The following is a 19940-nucleotide window of genomic DNA, read 5'->3' on the forward strand; positions in this document are numbered from 1 at the left end:
CATTTGAGAATTTATCACAAACTTTCAGGTGTCCCTCCAGCTTCCCCAATGATAGAAGTGCAAAAGGAAGTATTACTCATCGTCACTGTTTTTCAAAGCTCTTGGTGAATGTAAGTAATTTTTTTCCTGTCCAGTATGTTGCAAAATTACTCATATCATCAGGGCACCATGTCCCTTAAAATCCATTCTCCTGTTCTGAAAAGGTTTCTTTTTTGGAAGATGACGCCAGTGATGCTGCAGGTGAGTTGCTTGTATCTGAAGAGGCTGTGTGTGAGAGACAGGTGTGCGTTGGTTCCTGTTCAGCTGTGGTATCTTGATATTGGATCGACTGAATATTGCCTGGATTGAAATGCCTGTAGGTTAAGAGCTGCACTGCCTGCTCTCGTTCCTTTCCTGTTGCTTCCTTGCACAGGGTGAACACGTGGAAGGAAGCAAGAAGAGATGGAGAAATGACATCAATGCCTTTCTTGAATTAGATGTGTTTGGTATACAGCAGATTTTCTCAGTGACAATGCCGTGGTGTCACACTTGTGGCTTTTATTTGGCAGTGCAGGTGGAACATGAGTCATAAGGAGTAACCCCTGATTATATTGGAAGAATATATGAGGCATATGTGAAGTGCTCGGGCGCTGTGGTTGCCTGGAGTTTTTGCAGCATTTTTGGATGATTGGTATGCTGTGCTGTGATGGCTTTGAGTTCCCAAATGAGAAATTCCCTTGAGTTTTTTGTAATAGGTGGTGCACTTTTAAATTCGATATCGCGGTAGCTGGGGTTTGGGATTCTGTTCCAGTCGGTAGAACACTGATGGGAAAAAAAAAAAAAAAAAAAAAAAGGCAATTGAGGAATCGAACGAAACCGGAATGAGAGCTCTTTGGAAAAGGTGTTTACATCCTTCATTGCATGTAAGCTGTAAACATTTGGAAAGTCTTTTGATACAGATAGAAAATAAGAATGGAGAGACAAGGATGGAAATGAAGAGGAAGTGAAGTAAAAAGAGCAGGAAAGAGAAGATACAGGGAAGGAGAACGAGAAAAGATAAAAGAAAGAAAGGGGAAGAGGTAAAGAGATCAGCATAAGGAGATGAAGATTTAAAAGAAAGGAAGGAATCCATGCAAGTCCAAACCAAGCGAGCAAGCAAGAAAGAACAGAAGACACTGTAAAGGACCAGCACCCACCGAGATTTTCTCTAGACGCTGAACGGAGTTGGTCGCTGACATCCTCACTGCTGGTGAGAGCAGCGCGATCTGGAGCTGATGGTGCATAATTACGATTGCTGATGACTCCGATTTGATGGTCTCAGGATGGGCACTGGAGGCGACTGGAGACCTGCCAGCGAGGGTAGAGACGAGAGAAGGGTGGGAAAAGAAAGGAAAGGGAAGAAAAAAGACAGGGAATTATGAGAGAGCACGAAGTACAAAGAGGGAAAGAGGCAGAAAAGAGAAGGGAAAATCAAAAAGTATCCAAGAGAGAAAACGGAAGGAAAGAAGAAATACATGGAAAAAAATTCAGACGAGAAAAAGAACGAAAGAAATCTGAACAAGGAATTAGTAGGCGATAAGGAAAAAGAAGTAAAAGAAAGAAGAGCACCGTAAGGCGGAAAGGCAGACGAGATTGCCATCCGCGAGGCGGCGGGGCAGGCACTGTCTCGGAGCGTGTGAGGCGGCGGAGCAGCGCACGGTGTCGCTGCAGGCTCAGGAACGGCGTGTGGGCGGCTCCGCCCCGGTGCGGCGGAGAGCCCGGCTGTGAGCGCGGGGGGGCGGCGCGGGCCGGGCAGCAGAGCCGGTGCGTCCGGGCGGCGGCGGGGAGCCGTGCGGGGCCCGTGGCGGGGCCGGCAGGCAGAGGCAGAGCTACAAGGGCGGCGAGAGCAGCGGCAGGGATGGAGGAGCGTTGTTGTGCGGCGGTGCGGGTGCTGGTGCTGCAGGCGGCCTGGGCGCTGGCGGGCGGGCAGGTGCGGTACTCGGTGCCGGAGGAAGCCAAGGCCGGCACGGTGGTGGGCCGTCTGGCGCAGGACCTGGGCCTGGAGGCGGGCGAGGCGGAGGCGCGGCGTCTGCGGCTGGTGGCGCAGGGCCGGCGGGCGAGCGTGGAGGTGAGCGGGGCGAGCGGCGCGCTGCTGGTGAGCTCGCGGCTCGACCGGGAGGAGCTGTGCGGCAAGAGCTCGCCGTGCGCGCTGCGCCTGGAGGTGCTGCTGGATCGGCCGCTGCGCGTCTTCCATGTGCAGCTGGAGGTCACCGACATCAACGACAATGCGCCCATCTTCCCCGCCGCCCGAAAAAACCTCAGTTTATCGGAGAACTCCCCTCCAGGGTCTCGTTTCCCGCTGGAGGGCGCGTCGGATGCGGATATCGGAGCGAACGCGCAGCTCTCCTACACACTCAGCTACAGCGAGCTCTTCTCTCTGGATTTCCAAAAAACCGAGGAAGACAGTGAGTCCCTATTCCTCGTGCTTAGGAAAAGTCTGGACCGCGAGACGATTCCTGTGCACCGATTGCTGCTTACGGCGAGTGATGGGGGCCGGCCGTCTCTGACGGGGACAATGGAGCTGGTGATCTCGGTGCTAGATGTGAACGACAACATTCCCCAGTTCAACCAGTCAGTGTACAAAATGCAGGTGCCAGAAAATGCAGAACGAGGCACTTTGGTGATCAAAGTGAATGCCACTGATTTGGATGACGGTTCGAACAGTAATATCTACTACTCGCTCCAGATCCTTTCTCCACATGATGGAAGAGATGTTTTCGGAATCGACAGAAACAGCGGAGAGATCCGTCTTACGAGTGATTTAGACTTTGAGGATGTTAGTCTCTATCGCCTGCAAGTGGACGCGACAGACAAAGGGACGCCGCCGCTTTCTGGTCACTGCAAGGTGGTGCTGGAGGTGGTGGACGTGAACGACAACGCGCCCGAGGTGTGGGTGACGTCGCTGTCGGTGCCGGTGTCGGAGGATGCGTCGGTGGGGACGGTGGTGGCCCTGCTGAGCGTGTCGGACCGAGACTCAGGGGCGAACGGGCGCGTGCGGTGCTGGGTGTGGCCGGCGTCGCCGTTCGGTCTGGAGGCGACGTTCGCGGGCTCGTACTCGCTGGTGCTGCGCGAGGCACTGGACCGGGAGCGGGTGTCGGAGTACGAGGTGGAGGTGCGTGCGGAGGACGGCGGGGCGCCGGCGCTGCGCGCCAGGCGCGGTCTGCGGGTGCCGGTGTCGGACGTGAACGACAACGCGCCCGCGTTCGCGCAGGCCGTGTACACGGTGCTGGCGCGGGAGAACAACTTGGCGGGCGCGGAGCTGGCGCGGCTGTGGGCGCGGGACCCGGACGAGGGGGGCAACGGGCGCGTGAGCTACTCGGTGTGGGAGGGCGGCGTGGGCGCGGGCGGCGGGGCCGCGGGTTCGAGCGGGTGGCGTGCGGCGTCGAGCTACGTGTCGGTGGACGCGGAGAGCGGGCGGCTGTGGGCGCTGCAGCCCTTGGACTACGAGGAGCTGCAGGTGCTGCAGTTCGAGGTGCGCGCGGTGGACGCGGGCGAGCCGCCGCTGTGCGGCAACGCCACGGTGCAGCTCTTCGTGCTGGACGAGAACGACAACGCGCCGGCGCTGCTGCCGCCCGCGGGCTCGGCGCCGGAGGCGGGCGGCGTGGGGGCCGAGGCGTCGTCGTTGTCGTCGGTGCCGGGTTCGGAGTCGGTGTCGGGCACGCTGTGGGCGTGGGCGGCGTGGGGGGCGCCGGCGGGCCAGGTGGTGGCGAAGATCCGCGCCGTGGACGCCGACTCGGGCTACAACGCGTGGCTGCGCTACGAGCTGTGGGAGCCGCGGGGCAAGGGCCCGTTCCGCGTGGGGCTCTACAGCGGCGAGGTGAGCACGGCGCGGCCGCTGGACGAGGCGGACGGCCCTCGCCACAGGCTGCTGATCGTCGTGCGCGACCACGGCGAGCCGGCGCGCTCGGCCACGGCCACGCTCAGCGTGTCGCTGCTCGAGGCGGCCGAGGCGGCGCTGGCCGCGGGATCGTCATCGTCGTCGTCAGGGTCGCGGTCGTCGGTGGGCGTGGATGTCGGCGCGGGTGCGGCGAGCGCGGCGACGAACGTGTGGCTGGTGGTGGCGATCTGCGCCGTGTCGAGCGTGTTCCTGCTGGCGCTGGTGCTGTACGGGGCGTCGCGCTGGGCGCCGCGGGCGGCCGTGCTGTCGGGGCCCGGGCCCACGACGCTGGTGTGCGCCAGCGAAGTGGGCAGCTGGTCGTACTCGCAGCGCCACAGCCGCAGCCTGTGCGTGGCGGACGGCGCGGCCAAGAGCGACCTCATGGTTTTCAGCCCCAACTTCCCTCCTCCTCCGCCGCCCGGCCCCGCGGCCAAGGACACGCAGCCGGAGCCGTCCGCTCTCCTCGACACGGTCAGTGCCACTGCCTTGCTTAACACTCCCTCTCTCCTCCGCCACTTTCTTTTTCGTCTGCTCATTCTGTCCCGCTCTCTGGGTAGATCCTCTTTGTAGCGGTGATCTTCCCCGGCAGTCTGACATCAGCGGGTGCTTAAGAATAATAATGGGACATTTCCATCTACCGCCGTGTCCTTCCCGGATTTTGCAATCTGTTGGTGTGCGAGAGTCGCAAGAGGATATTATGGTACCGCCGAGCTCTCACCATGCACAGCTGAGTGTTTTTATGCTAGGTAGGAGTTGTACCCTAGAATGAAATCACTGCCTGCTTCAGTAAGATTTGCCCTGGGTTTACAGCTCTGCGGGCATTTTTTTTTTTGCTTAATTTCATGTAGTGTTGCAATGTGAGCTTGGTGCAGGAATATAAAACACGTTGTGGTGGTAACAGACTTCCAATCACTTTGTCTTGACTTAATGCCTTTGCTGACTTCTGACCATGTTTGTATTAACTCTGGATTAGTATTTAAAACTTTCCACTTTAATTTTCCTTGCAAGTGATGTGACACAAGATTACAACCGGTACTTCAAATTTTTGGTTGCCTAGGGAACCAACAATTCTATATTTAGTTTCTACCATCTGACTGATTAAGAAAGTGGGAAAGGCAGTATGGACTTTTACTGTCGTCTTTTCCCTTGTACTTTTTTCCCTTCGTTTACAAGAAGGAAAGTGTAGCAAGTTTATTAAAGTGATCGTGGCCTGGCAGAGTATGGCACAGATCTTTTTTATTTAAGCTGACATTGGGCAGAGGAAAGAGTTGCCTATGGAAGGTGGGATTCATTGGGAAGGTCATGGGCCATGTCTTAAGAGAAGAATGAGTGCTGATGTGGTTGTCTTGAGAACTCCTGAATGAAGGATACCTATGGTGGATGAAGTATACCTAGAGAACACTGAGAGTCAGGATGGGCACAGAGTGCTTCTGCCTGGGATCCCTTGCAAGGCTCTAAAGTTCTGGAGTTGCAGGCTTTGTGGAAGTAGCTCTTGAGATCCTGTGTGATATTGAAATGGCCGCAAAGTCCTTTGAGGTGATGAAGATCTCCCTCCAAAGTAAGTAATTAGTGCTGATACTTCATTACTCTACAAAATGTGTTGGTAAGAGGAAACTGAATGGTGAATATTGTTGGATGAAGCACTTTCCCCTTATTTTGAGAAAGGCATTGTGGGAGGGTAGGATTTCAGCTTGCTGGAGTTCCTGTGTAGGGGTGCATGTCTATGCACGTCTGTGTCTCAGTTTTGAGATGACGGTTCCTTTCCCTTGTCAAGTGGGATTTGCAAGAGGATGTGATGATGGGGAGGGTATAATCTGTGTGTGTCATATTTCTCCATCTCTTACTGGATCAACCTCGATAGAAGTGGAAGGTCCTCTTGTCATGCTCAACCCTGATACCTGCACAACCACACCAAATCTTGCAGTCCACCCCAGCTCCGATCTTATCATAGAAATTCTCCTTCACAGCTGATATTGTGTCTCAATTGATACTGAGCATTTGGTGTGTTTCTCTCAAAACCAAATTAATTTGGACCCGGATCAGAGGTGTCACCTCTCACGTGTGGTTCTGTGGTGAGAAGACATCAGTTCCACCTGAGATTGCTGAAAAAGCATAGAACATTTAGTGTGAGTTTGACAGAGCCTGCTGCACATTCTGTGGTTTTGCATCCCTTCGTAAGTTCTTTGTGCCAGTTGTGAGGGAAAATGGGGATGTGTGAAGGCCTGGATCGTGCTCAGAGTGTGTTTTATTGTTGGGCCGAGCTGTTGTGGTGGGGCAGTTTGGCTGCTGCAGCTGCAATCCTCAGAGTGGCATGGAGTATTGCTTGGGCCCGCCATCATAGGGAGAGTGACTTTGAGTGGAGAAGTTTCTTTACTGAGGAGATGGAGATGCTGTGTAGCATAAGCACTGTCACTGGGGAAGAAAGCTCCAGCTGCTCAGCTGGAGATTCATTTCCCAGAGCTTGGGATAGAGGATTCCACTGGAAAACCTTGTGAAGACACCTGTCCCTCGAGGTTGCTTGCTTGGAATCTTCTCAGGTCCTTCTGAAGTCCTGTGTATCCTTGGTATTCTCCATGGCCTTCCTGCCGGATGTGGAGACTTCGTCCATACACAACTCAGAGCACATGCTTTTGAAAATACGGTGTTGTTGGAACAGCAGCTTTTCCAAATATCAGTCTTGTTTGGTCAGCCTTCTCTGAAGCTCTCCTTGTTTACATGTCTGCTCTTGTCTGGATAGGGAGTGGAAAAATTTCTATCCATAATCAAGAAGTTGCCAGTCCTGTGAATTTGATATGGTGGAATGGGATCTTCTAGTTTTCATCTTTCCTTTTACCAAAAACTTCGATCTTTTTTATTGTTTTCTTCTTTTGCATTGGCCATGTGTTGGTGACAGTGAATGAAATGCAGACTGCTGAATTTTGTAAGCTGTCAGGTTGTAGAGTTTCCGGCAGTTGACCATCAGTATGAGGGATGGATTTTCCAGTCTTCTAAGCTGATGTCGACGCTGAGAGAATGTCCTTAGATTTGCAGGGTCTCTTCTACTTTGCAGGTAATGAAAGTGCATGAAACGCATTGTGCTCTGTTTTGTGATTTAGAGGCTTTTTCAGAAAATGGGTCATTTTCCCCTATTCATCATTCCCAGAAATCTCTGATAACATTAAAAAAATATGTTTCAGAACCAATTCCCCCCCTTGAAAGTAAATATTTTCTGAAGAAGGGGCCAGGGATGCTTCCAGGTAAGTTGCTGTTGACTAAAGATGAGTCTGAAGGACAGTGGTAACTTTCTATATTTTTGGTCATGGATTCTTAACTTTGGATTGATCAAATGTGCCTGGATTTGAAGTTGGACTTGATGATCCTTATGGGTACCTTCCACTTTGAAAATTCCACGATTCCTTTACTGGATCAGCAGAGCACCACAGCATCCTCTCATTTCTATCTTCTTGGTCCAGAGACAGTACGAGCAAATGACAGAAGCACGGGATGCAGAAGGGACCCTAATATATTTCTCAGAGAGGATGTGTTTGGAGTCGGACGTGTGTTCCTAGAGACAAGGACACAGATAAAACGATTTTGTTGTGTTTACCCTGTGGATCAGACTACACAGAGGCATTCCACAGGGAGTAAAGCTCCTGGGGCTTGACAGTCTTGCTGTATGTTTCTGACTGTGCTGGCCTGCCAGGAATGTGAAGGCAGAAATTTACATTCATCATGCAGTGGCAAATGAGGCCTGAAGAATAGTTCTTCATCGAGGTATATGAAGAGTCTTCAGGAGCTGTGGTTTCTCCGTATTTTTTCATCATTCAGGAAGGATTGGTGTGCTGAGTAGTGGTGGCTTTGAATTTCTGAAGAAAAGTTTCTTCTGGATTGTTTGTACTTAGTGGAGTCTGTTTGCACTAATGTCAAAGTACCTTGGGATCGGACCTGTGTTTCAGAGGGCTGTGAATTCTCTCCCTTGAGAGGATGGGGCCCGAAGAGTGTGGTTTCCTTCCAGAAGGTGAGGTGAAAGAGCACTCTGTCAGCCTGGCATAGACATGAAGTGAGCAGGAAATTTGTTCCTTGAGTGGAGAGATGAAAGACAACAGTAGAGTGAACGGGAACTGTTATCCATGGCGTGTTCGTGCTTCATGGGGAGGGTGATGTAATCATGTGGAACGATACATTGATTAATGAGACAAAGAAGAAGCAAAGAGAGAAAATGAGAGTGTGTGTGTGTAATGGCAGTGAAGACGAAGAAGGAAGTATTTCAGCAGGAAGGATTCCAGGAAGGAAGGACGAGTTCTGTGGTATGCCACAGTTGCTCTCACTGTACACAGAATGGAGCAGCGCAAGAAAGGAGGACATAAAAGGATTGAGAGAAAAGAAAGACAGAAGATGCTATCAAGGAGATAATAAAGAATGGAAGAAGAAAAAGCAGAGAAAGATAATAACAGCAACGGAGATGAACGGTACGCAACGAGCTTACCTCTAATCGCTGGGTGAAGCTGGTTCTCATGAGCCTCTCTCTTGAGTAGAATATTCTGTGGTACAACAGTAATGTCACGTAAGTCGAATTGGTGGATCCGGGTTGTTTTTTTAGCTGTCTGGCGACCGAGGCCTCGTGCGACTTAGCCAATGAGGTGCCTAAGAGGGGAGAGCAAAAACAAAAAAGCCCGAAGAAAACAATGAAAGACGAGCACGGCTTGAAGAGCAGAAGCAGAGGAGGTGATTAACCAGAGAGCGGAAGCAGAGGCGATCTTGCGGAGCGTGTGAGGCGGCGGAGCAGCGCACGGTGTCGCTGCAGGCTCAGGAACGGCGTGTGGGCGGCTCCGCCCCGGTGCGGCGGAGAGCCCGGCTGTGAGCGCGGGGGGGCGGCGCGGGCCGGGCAGCAGAGCCGGTGCGTCCGGGCGGCGGCGGGGAGCCGTGCGGGGCCCGTGGCGGGGCCGGCAGGCAGAGGCAGAGCTACAAGGGCGGCGAGAGCAGCGGCAGGGATGGAGGAGCGTTGTTGTGCGGCGGTGCGGGTGCTGGTGCTGCAGGCGGCCTGGGCGCTGGCGGGCGGGCAGGTGCGGTACTCGGTGCCGGAGGAAGCCAAGGCCGGCACGGTGGTGGGCCGTCTGGCGCAGGACCTGGGCCTGGAGGCGGGCGAGGCGGAGGCGCGGCGTCTGCGGCTGGTGGCGCAGGGCCGGCGGGCGAGCGTGGAGGTGAGCGGGGCGAGCGGCGCGCTGCTGGTGAGCTCGCGGCTCGACCGGGAGGAGCTGTGCGGCAAGAGCTCGCCGTGCGCGCTGCGCCTGGAGGTGCTGCTGGATCGGCCGCTGCGCGTCTTCCATGTGCAGCTGGAGGTCACCGACATCAACGACAATGCCCCCATCTTCCCCGCCGCCCGAAAAAACCTCAGTTTATCGGAGAACACCCCTCCTGGGTTCCGTTTCCCGCTGGAGGGCGCGACGGATGCGGATATCGGTGCGAATGCACAACTCTCCTACACACTTAGTCCCAGTGAACATTTCTCTCTGGATTTACAAAAATCTAATGAAAGAAATCTTATACCCGAACTTGTTTTAACAAAACCTCTGGATCGCGAGACGATTCCCGTGCACCGGCTCGTGCTGACGGCGAGTGACGGGGGCCGGCCGTCTCTGACGGGGACAATGGAGTTGGTGATATCGGTGCTGGATGCGAATGACAACGCGCCCCAGTTCGACCAGTCGGTGTATAAGGTGCAGCTGCGGGAGAGTGCAGCGTTGGGAACGTTCCTGGCGCGGGTGAATGCCACTGATGCGGACGAGGGAATTAACAGTGAGGTGACCTATGCCGTGACGAACTTTAGTCCGCTGAGTGGAAGAGATGTGATTTCCATAAATGCGAAGACCGGGGAGATTCATCTCACAAGAGCCCTAGACTTCGAAGAAGTCAATGTATTTGATTTTCGTATTGAAGTGAGAGACCAAGGAACACCTCCACTCTCGGGTCACTGCCGAGTGGAGCTGGAAGTGCTGGACGTGAACGACAACGCGCCCGAGGTGTGGGTGACGTCGCTGTCGGTGCCGGTGTCGGAGGACGCGTCGGTGGGGACGGTGGTGGCCCTGCTGAGCGTGTCGGACCGAGACTCGGGGGCGAACGGGCGCGTGCGGTGCTGGGTGTGGCCGGCGTCGCCGTTCGGTCTGGAGGCGACGTTCGCGGGCTCGTACTCGCTGGTGCTGCGCGAGGCGCTGGACCGGGAGCGGGTGTCGGAGTACGAGGTGGAGGTGCGTGCGGAGGACGGCGGGGCGCCGGCGCTGCGCGCCAGGCGCGGTCTGCGGGTGCCGGTGTCGGACGTGAACGACAACGCGCCCGCGTTCGCGCAGGCCGTGTACACGGTGCTGGCGCGGGAGAACAACTTGGCGGGCGCGGAGCTGGCGCGGCTGTGGGCGCGGGACCCGGACGAGGCGAGCAACGGGCGCGTGAGCTACTCGGTGTGGGAGGGCGGCGTGGGCGCGGGCGGCGGGGCCGCGGGTTCGAGCGGGTGGCGTGCGGCGTCGAGCTACGTGTCGGTGGACGCGGAGAGCGGGCGCCTGTGGGCGTTGCAGCCCTTGGACTACGAGGAGCTGCAGGTGCTGCAGTTCGAGGTGCGCGCGGTGGACGCGGGCGAGCCGCCGCTGTGCGGCAACGCCACGGTGCAGCTCTTCGTGCTGGACGAGAACGACAACGCGCCGGCGTTGCTGCCGCCCGCGGGCTCGGCGCCGGAGGCGGGCGCCGTGGCGGCCGAGGTGTCGTCGTTGTCGTCGGTGCCGGGTTCGGAGTCGGTGTCGGGCACGCTGTGGGCGTGGGCGGCGTGGGGGGCGCCGGCGGGCCAGGTGGTGGCGAAGATCCGCGCCGTGGACGCCGACTCGGGCTACAACGCGTGGCTGCGCTACGAGCTGTGGGAGCCGCGGGGCAAGGGCCCGTTCCGCGTGGGGCTCTACAGCGGCGAGGTGAGCACGGCGCGGCCGCTGGACGAGGCGGACGGCCCTCGCCACAGGCTGCTGATCGTCGTGCGCGACCACGGCGAGCCGGCGCGCTCGGCCACGGCCACGCTCAGCGTGTCGCTGCTCGAGGCGGCCGAGGCGGCGCTGGCCGCAGGATCGTCGTCGTCAGGTTCGCGGTCGTCGGTGGGCATGGATGTCGGCGCGGGTGCGGCGAGCGCGGCGGCGAACGTGTGGCTGGTGGTGGCGATCTGCGCCGTGTCGAGCGTGTTCCTGCTGGCGCTGGTGCTGTACGGGGCGTCGCGCTGGGCGCCGCGGGCGGCCGTGCTGTCGGGGCCCGGGCCCACGACGCTGGTGTGCGCCAGCGAAGTGGGCAGCTGGTCGTACTCGCAGCGCCACAGCCGCAGCCTGTGCGTGGCGGACGGCGCGGCCAAGAGCGACCTCATGGTTTTCAGCCCCAACTTCCCTCCTCCTCCGCCGCCCGGCCCCGCGGCCAAGGACACGCAACCGGAGCCGTCCGCTCTCCTCGACACGGTCAGTGCCACTGCCTTGCTCAACACTCCCCCTCTCCTCCGCCACCTTTTTTCTCCTCTGCTCATTCTCTCCCGCTCTCTGTGTCGTTCCTCCTTTTAGCGATGCTCTTCCCCGGCAGTCTGACATCAGCGGCTGCTTAAGAGTAATAATGGGATATTTCCATCTGCCTCCATGTCCTTCCCGGATTTTTAAATCTGTTGGTGTGCGAGAGTCGCAAGAGGATATTATGGTACCGCCGAGCTCTCACCATGCACAGCTGAGTGTTTTATGCTGGGCAGGAGTTGTACCCTAGAATGAAATCACTGCCTGTTTCAGTAGGAGGTGCCCAGGAGAGACAGCTTTGCAGGCATTTTTCTTACTTCATTTCGTGTAGTGTTTCAGTGTGAGCTTGGTGCAGGAATATAAAACACGTTGTGGTGGTAACAGGCTTCCAATCACTTTGTCTTGACTTAATGCCTATGCTGACTTCTGACCATGCTTATATTAGCTCTGGATTATTATTGAAAACTGTCCACTTTAATTTTTCTTGCAAGTGATGTTACATGAGATTACAACTGATACTTCAAATTTTTGGTTGCCTAATGAACCATCAATTCTATATTTAGTTTCTACCATCTGACTGATTAAGAAAGTGGGAAAGGCAGTATGGACTTTTATAGTCGTCTTTTCCCTTGTACTTTTTCCCCTTCGTTTACAAGAAGGAAAGTGTAGCAAGTTTATTAAAGTGATCGTGGCCTGGCAGAGTATGGCACAGATCTTTTTTATTTAAGCTGACATTGGGCAGAGGAAAGAGTTGCCTATGGATGGTGGGATTTATTGGGAAGGTCATGGGCCATGTCTTAAGAGAAGAATGAGTGCTGATGTGGTTGTCTTGAGAACTCCTGAATGAAGGATACCTATGGTGGATGAAGTATACCTAGAGAACACTGAGAGTCAGGATGGGCACAGAGTGCTTCTGCCTGGTATCCTTTGCAAGGCTCTAAAATTCTGGAGTTGCAGGTTTTGTGGAAGTAGCTCTTGAGATCCTGTGTGATATTGAAATGGCCGCAAAGTCCTTTGAGGTGATGAAGATCTCCCTCCAAAGTAAGTAATTAGTGCTGATACTTCATTACTCTACAAAATGTGTTGGTAAGAGGAAACTGAATGGTGAATATTGTTGGATGAAGCACTTTCCCCTTATTTTGAGAAAGGCATTGTGGGAGGGTAGGATTTCAGCTTGCTGGAGTTCCTGTGTAGGGGTGCATGTCTATGCACGTCTGTGTCTCAGTTTTGAGATGACGGTTCCTTTCCCTTGTCAAATGGGATTTGCAAGAGGATGTGATGAGGAGGAGGGTATAATCTGTGTGTGTCATATTTCTCCATCTCTTACTGGATCAACCTCAGTAGAAGTGGGAGGTCCTCTTGTCATGCTCAACCCTGATACCTGCACAACCACACCCAATCTTGCAGTCCACCCCAGCTCTGATCTTATCATAGAAATTCTCCTCTACAGTTGATATTGTGACTGTGCTTGTGCTTCAGCTTTTGGTGTGTTTATCTCAAAACCAAATTAATTTGGACCCGGATCAGAGGTGTCACCTCTCACGTGTGGTTCTGTGGTGAGAAGACATCAGTTCCACCTGAGATTGCTGAAAAAGCATAGAACATTTAGTGTGAGTTTGACAGAGCCTGCTGCACATTCTGTGGTTTTGCATCCCTTCGTAAGTTCTTTGTGCCAGTTGTGAGGGAAAATGGGGATGTGTGAAGGCCTGGATCGTGCTCAGAGTGTGTTTTATTGTTGGGCCGAGCTGTTGTGGTGGGGCAGTTTGGCTGCTGCAGCTGCAATCCTCAGAGTGGCATGGAGTATTGCTTGGGCCCGCCATCATAGGGAGAGTGACTTTGAGTGGAGAAGTTTCTTTACTGAGGAGATGGAGATGCTGTGTAGCATAAGCACTGTCACTGGGGAAGAAAGCTCCAGCTGCTCAGCTGGAGATTCATTTCCCAGAGCTTGGGATAGAGGATTCCACTGGAAAACCTTGTGAAGACACCTGTCCCTCGAGGTTGCTTGCTTGGAATCTTCTCAGGTCCTTCTGAAGTCCTGTGTATCCTTGGTATTCTCCATGGCCTTCCTGCCGGATGTGGAGACTTCGTCCATACACAACTCAGAGCACATGCTTTTGAAAATACGGTGTTGTTAGAACAGCAGCTTTTCCAAATATCAGTCTTGTTTGGTCAGCCTTCTCTGAAGCTCTCCTTGTTTACATGTCTGCTCTTGTCTGGATAGGGAGTGGAAAAATTTCTATCCATAATCAAGAAGTTGCCAGTCCTGTGAATTTGATATGGTGGAATGGGATCTTCTAGTTTTCATCTTTCCTTTTACCAAAAACTTCGATCTTTTTTATTGTTTTCTTCTTTTGCATTGGCCATGTGTTGGTGACAGTGAATGAAATGCAGACTGCTGAATTTTGTAAGCTGTCAGGTTGTAGAGTTTCCGGCAGTTGACCATCAGTATGAGGGATGGATTTTCCAGTCTTCTAAGCTGATGTCGACGCTGAGAGAATGTCCTTAGATTTGCAGGGTCTCTTCTACTTTGCAGGTAATGAAAGTGCATGAAATGCATTGTGTTCCATTCAGTGATTTAGAGGTTTTTTGGATAATGTGTGTCATCTTCCCCTATTCATCTTCCTCAGAAATCTCTGATAACATTAAAAAAAATAAGTTTCAAAAGCAATTCCAACCCTTGAAAGTAAATCTTTTCTGAAGAAGGAGCCAGGGATGCTACAGGTAAGTTGCTGTTGACTAAAGATGATTCTGAAGGACAGTTGTACCTTTCTATGTCTGGTCACGGTATTTTCATTGTGGACTGAACAAATGTGCCTGGATTTGGCCTTGGACTTCATGATCCTTATGGGTACCTTCCACTTTGAAAAATTTCACGATTCCTTTACTGGATCAGCAGAGCACCACAGCATCCTCTCATTTCTATCTTCTTGGTCCAGAGACAGTACGAGCACATGACAGAAGCAGAAGGGACCCTAGAACATTTCTCAGAGAGGATGTGTTTGAGTCGGACGTGTGTTCCTAGAGACAAGCACACAGATAAAATGATTTTGTTGCCTTTGCCCTGTGTATCAGGCTACACAGAGGCATTCCACAGGGAGTAATGCCCCTGGGGCTTGACAGTTTTGTGTGTGTTTCTGACTGTGCTGGCCTGCCAGGAATATGAAGGCAGAAATTTACATTCATCATGCAGGTGGCAAATGAGGCCTGAAGAATAGTTCTTCATCGAGGTATATGAAGAGTCTTCAGGAGCTGTGGTTTCTCCGTATTTTTTCATCATTCAGGAAGGATTGGTGTGCTGAGTAGTGGTGGCTTTGAATTTCTGAAGAAAAGTTTCTTCTGGATTGTTTGTGCTTAGTGGAGTCTGTTTGCACTAATGTCAAAGTACCTTGGGATCGGACCTGTGTTTCAGAGGGCTGTGAATTCTCTCCCTTGAGAGGATGGGGCCCGAAGAGTGTGGTTTCCTTCCAGAAGGTGAGGTGAAAGAGCACTGTGTCAGCCTGGCATAGACATGAAGTGAGCAGGAAATTTGTTCCTTGAGTGGAGAGATGAAAGACGACATCAGAGCGAACGGGAACTGTTACCCATGGCGTGTTCGTGCTTCATGGGGAGGGTAATGTAATCATTTGGAACGATACATTGATTAATGAGACAAAGAAGAAGCAAAGAGGGAAAAGGAGAGTGTGTGTGTGTAAGGACAGTGAAGACGAAGAAGGAAGTATTTCAGCAGGAAGGATTCCAGGAAGGAAGGATGAGTTCTGTGGTATGCCACAGTTGCTCTCACTGTACACCGAATGGAGCAGTGCAAGAAAGGAGGACATAAAAGGATTGAGAGAAAAGAAAGACAGAAGATGCTATCAAGGAGGTAATAAAGAATGGAAGAAGACAAAGCAGAGAAAGATAATAACAGCAACGGAGATGAACGGTACGCAACGAGCTAACCTCTAATCGCTGGGTGAAGCTGGTTCTCATGAGCCTCTCTCTTGAGTAGAATACTCTGTGGTAGAACACTAATGCCACGTAAGTGGAGTTGGTGGATCCGGGTTGTTTTTTCAGCTGTCTGGCTACCGAGGCCTCGTGCGACTTAGCCGATGAGGTACCTAAGAGGGGAGAGCAAAAACAAAAAAGCCCTAAGAAAACACTGAAAGACGAGCACGGCTGGAAGAGCAGAAGCAGAGGAGGTGATTAACCAGAGAGCGGAAGCAGAGGCGATCTTGCGGAGCGTGTGAGGCGGCGGAGCAGCGCACGGTGTCGCTGCAGGCTCAGGAACGGCGTGTGGGCGGCTCCGCCCCGGTGCGGCGGAGAGCCCGGCTGTGAGCGCGGGGGGGCGGCGCGGGCCGGGCAGCAGAGCCGGTGCGTCCGGGCGGCGGCGGGGAGCCGTGCGGGGCCCGTGGCGGGGCCGGCACGCAGAGGCAGAGGCAGAGCTACAAGGGCGGCGAGAGCAGCGGCAGGGATGGAGGAGCGTTGTTGTGCGGCGGTGCGGGTGCTGGTGCTGCAGGCGGCCTGGGCGCTGGCGGGCGGGCAGGTGCGGTACTCGGTGCCGGAGGAAGCCAAGGCCGGCACGGTGGTGGGCCGTCTGGCGCAGGACCTGGGCCTGGAGGCGGGCGAGGCGGAGGCGCGGCGGCTGCGGCTGGTGGCGCAGGGCCGGCGGGCGAGCGTGGAGGTGAGCGGGGCGAGCGGCGCGCTGCTGGTGAGCTCGCGGCTCGACCGGGAGGAGCTGTGCGGCAAGAGCTCGCCGTGCGCGCTGCGCCTGGAGGTGCTGCTGGATCGGCCGCTGCGCGTCTTCCATGTGCAGCTGGAGGTCACCGACATCAACGACAATGCCCCCATTTTCCCCGCCGCCCGAAAAAACCTCAGCATCGCGGAATTGGCAACTATGCCGGGGTCTCGTTTCCCGCTGGAGGGCGCGTCGGATGCGGATATCGGAGCGAACGCGCAGATCTCCTACACACTCAGCCCCAGCGAGCATTTTGCACTCGATGTTAAATCGTCTGATGAGAACAGAAAGTCTCTGTTTCTGATACTCACGAAATCTCTGGACCGTGAGACGGTTCCCGTGCACCGGTTGGTGCTAACGGCGAGTGACGGGGGCCGGCCGTCTCTGACAGGGACAATGGAGCTGGTGATCTCGGTGCTGGATGCAAACGACAACGCGCCCCAGTTCAATCAGTCGGTGTATAAAGTGCAGCTACCAGAGAACGCTACAGAGGGAACGATTGTAGCGCGTGTGAATGCCACGGACCCTGACGAAGGAAGCAATAAGGAGTTTTCTTACAGCATCTTGAGTTCCATTCCTATCAGTAACAAAGAAATATTTACTATTGACGCTAGGACGGGCGAGATCAGACTGATGGGGACTTTGGACTACGAAGAGGTTCGTTTACACGAGTTACAAATCGAAGCGACAGATAAAGGGACACCTCCGCTGTCTGGTCACTGCAGCGTGGAAATGGAGGTGGTGGACGTGAACGACAACGCGCCCGAGGTGTGGGTGACGTCGCTGTCGGTGCCGGTGTCGGAGGACGCGTCGGTGGGGACGGTGGTGGCCCTGCTGAGCGTGTCGGACCGAGACTCAGGGGCGAACGGGCGCGTGCGGTGCTGGGTGTGGCCGGCGTCGCCGTTCGGTCTGGAGGCGACGTTCGCGGGCTCGTACTCGCTGGTGCTGCGCGAGGCGCTGGACCGGGAGCGGGTGTCGGAGTACGAGGTGGAGGTGCGTGCGGAGGACGGCGGGGCGCCGGCCCTGCGCGCCAGGCGCGGTCTGCGGGTGCCGGTGTCGGACGTGAACGACAACGCGCCCGCGTTCGCGCAGGCCGTGTACACGGTGCTGGCGCGGGAGAACAACTTGGCGGGCGCGGAGCTGGCGCGGCTGTGGGCGCGGGACCCGGACGAGGCGGGCAACGGGCGCGTGAGCTACTCGGTGTGGGAGGGCGGCGTGGGCGCGGGCGGCGGGGCCGTGGGTTCGAGCGGGTGGCGTGCGGCGTCGAGCTACGTATCGGTGGACGCGGAGAGCGGGCGCCTGTGGGCGCTGCAGCCCTTGGACTACGAGGAGCTGCAGGTGCTGCAGTTCGAGGTGCGCGCGGTGGACGCGGGCGAGCCGCCGCTGTGCGGCAACGCCACGGTGCAGCTCTTCGTGCTGGACGAGAACGACAACGCGCCGGCGCTGCTGCCGCCCGCGGGCTCGGCGCCGGAGGCGGGCGCCGTGGCGGCCGAGGCGTCGTCGTTGTCGTCGGTGCCGGGTTCGGAGTCGGTGTCGGGCACGCTGTGGGCGTGGGCGGCGTGGGGGGCGCCGGCGGGCCAGGTGGTGGCGAAGATCCGCGCCGTGGACGCCGATTCGGGCTACAACGCGTGGCTGCGCTACGAGCTGTGGGAGCCGCGGGGCAAGGGCCCGTTCCGCGTGGGGCTCTACAGCGGCGAGGTGAGCACGGCGCGGCCGCTGGACGAGGCGGACGGCCCTCGCCACAGGCTGCTGATCGTCGTGCGCGACCACGGCGAGCCGGCGCGCTCGGCCACGGCCACGCTCAGCGTGTCGCTGCTCGAGGCGGCCGAGGCGGCGCTGGCCGCAGGATCGTCGTCCTCAGGTTCGCGGTCGTCGGTGGGCATGGATGTCGGCGCGGGTGCGGCGAGCGCGGCGACGAACGTGTGGCTGGTGGTGGCGATCTGCGCCGTGTCGAGCGTGTTCCTGCTGGCGCTGGTGCTGTACGGGGCGTCGCGCTGGGCGCCGCGGGCGGCCGTGCTGTCGGGGCCCGGGCCCACGACGCTGGTGTGCGCCAGCGAAGTGGGCAGCTGGTCGTACTCGCAGCGCCACAGCCGCAGCCTGTGCGTGGCGGACGGCGCGGCCAAGAGCGACCTCATGGTTTTCAGCCCCAACTTCCCTCCTCCTCCACCGCCGCCCGGCCCCGCGGCCAAGGACACGCAGCCGGAGCCGTCCTCTCTCCTCGACACGGTCAGTGCTCCTCCCTTTCTCGCTCTGTCCCCTTTCATCCGACCCCTGGGCAGTTGCTGTTCGGAATTGGGCTCCGCCCTCGCGGCATGAGGGCGGTCCGTACTTCATGTTCATTTGCCCTGTGACTGCTGATTGCATTATTCCTTTGTCTTTATGGTTTGTAATGTCCTACATGGCAGCACGTTTTTTTACGCCACTGTGGTCTTCTCTCTTTCTGTTTCCGTGTTAAACAGGGGAGCTCTGGAAAAATTATTCGATCTTGATGCGCTCTATGCCATGTTGAATGAAATGCTCTCTTTGTATTGCCGTTTTGATGTCACTAAGAAATGCTGTTCATATATATGTCCCTTTCTTCTCTATTTTGTAATTTTAGAACCTTCAGTGTCTGTTTCAGAATCAGTCACAGCCTGTCTTGAAGCCACATCTTTTCTTGTCTACTCAGCTTTGTATTCCTCTGCATTGAAATTATTTTGTCGTTTTTCCTACCTGGGTCTTCAGAGTCATCAACTTTTTCAGTCATCAATTCTTTCTGCACTTCTTTTCAGCAGAGCTGTATTTGAACTCTGCTCCATAGGGTGATATCTCCTGTAATCTTTGATACATCACTGTCCGTGACTTTCTGAGATCCCCTCATGTGTTATTAAATGGAACAATTCCTTATTAAGATCTCTGCCCGACTGCAGTGTTTCCCTTTTCTTGCTGGTGTTATCAGGTCTGGTTTTCTTCCATCTGTGGAGTTAATCACAACTCTGAGTGCCTCTTTCAGTCATTCTTTTTGAATGGAGTATCTTCACTTGCCCACATTTCTCTGTCTTCAGGTGGGGCATTTCTAATGAATTTCTTATTTTGACTGCTGTAAATTGCTGGTTTCCAGTCTTTTCTTACTCGGAAGTCTGTCCTCCTTTTTGATTCGCCTCTGAAACAGAAATCTATATATGAAGTTTATGCCTCTTCCCCGTGCATGACGTATATTAGTTTGTGAAGTACTACAGAATTTCTATGAAATATGATATGAAAAAGACAGATATACTTCACATTTCCCCTTCCTAGTATGGTTGAAATGCACTTTCTAATGTAAGGTACCTAATTGCAGAAGAACACGAACCGAAGTAGATGTCAAAATGTGCAGCTGTAGTGCTAGATCGAGCAAGACATCTTGGTAGAGGACTGGTTTTTTCGTGGAGCAATGTACTGGTAAAAGCAGCTCAGTTTGGTTTCTGACGGGTAGTCACATGTACACAGCAGTCGTAGGCATTGTATTTCTAGGATGTTGTGGGGTTTTAACATTATCTTATTCTTATTTGTGTTTACTTAATTTAATTTTACTTTTCCCTTCCCTGAGAATACTTTTTAAAATAAACTAATTTTTTTTGGCTCATTGTGTGCTTGCCTTATGATGATCATGTGAATACGAAGATGGACGATGCTTGAAACTCCCGATTTCCACATAGAACTATTTAGCTTGACTTTATTAGGAGATGTTTTGGCAATTGTGAGTAAAAGCCGTGCTACGAAATAATGCTCGTTTATTTCTGAATCTGTGCCCCTTGTCATCACTGTGGTTCACTGTCTTGTAATCTCTTAAGGCAAATTTTACTTGGAGAGAAAG

General features: G+C 54.6%; 1 protein-coding gene across 8 annotated transcripts in view; it reads left to right on the forward strand.

The window, feature by feature from the left end:
• LOC106863975 (protocadherin alpha-C1) overlaps positions 1-19940 on the forward strand; it is a 134480-nt gene that overhangs the window by 24616 nt on the left and 89924 nt on the right. Inside the window, exon 1 of one of the 8 annotated variants that reach the window (XM_088173883.1) lies at positions 1843-4366. The exons of 5 other annotated variants lie outside the window; for them this stretch is intronic. In XM_088173883.1, coding sequence (XP_088030009.1) covers positions 1877-4366 — 2490 coding nt within the window. In that variant the 5' untranslated portion in view covers positions 1843-1876. Of the gene's footprint in view, positions 1-1842; positions 4367-8833; positions 11350-15826; positions 18332-19940 lie in introns of those variants that run through there. 2 more of the 8 variants (XM_088173884.1, XM_088173882.1) reach the window with 2 other exon arrangements.

Source organism: Sturnus vulgaris, chromosome 15 (genome assembly GCF_052056855.1).
Source record: "Sturnus vulgaris isolate bStuVul1 chromosome 15, bStuVul1.hap1, whole genome shotgun sequence".
Lineage (NCBI taxonomy): Eukaryota > Metazoa > Chordata > Aves > Passeriformes > Sturnidae > Sturnus > Sturnus vulgaris.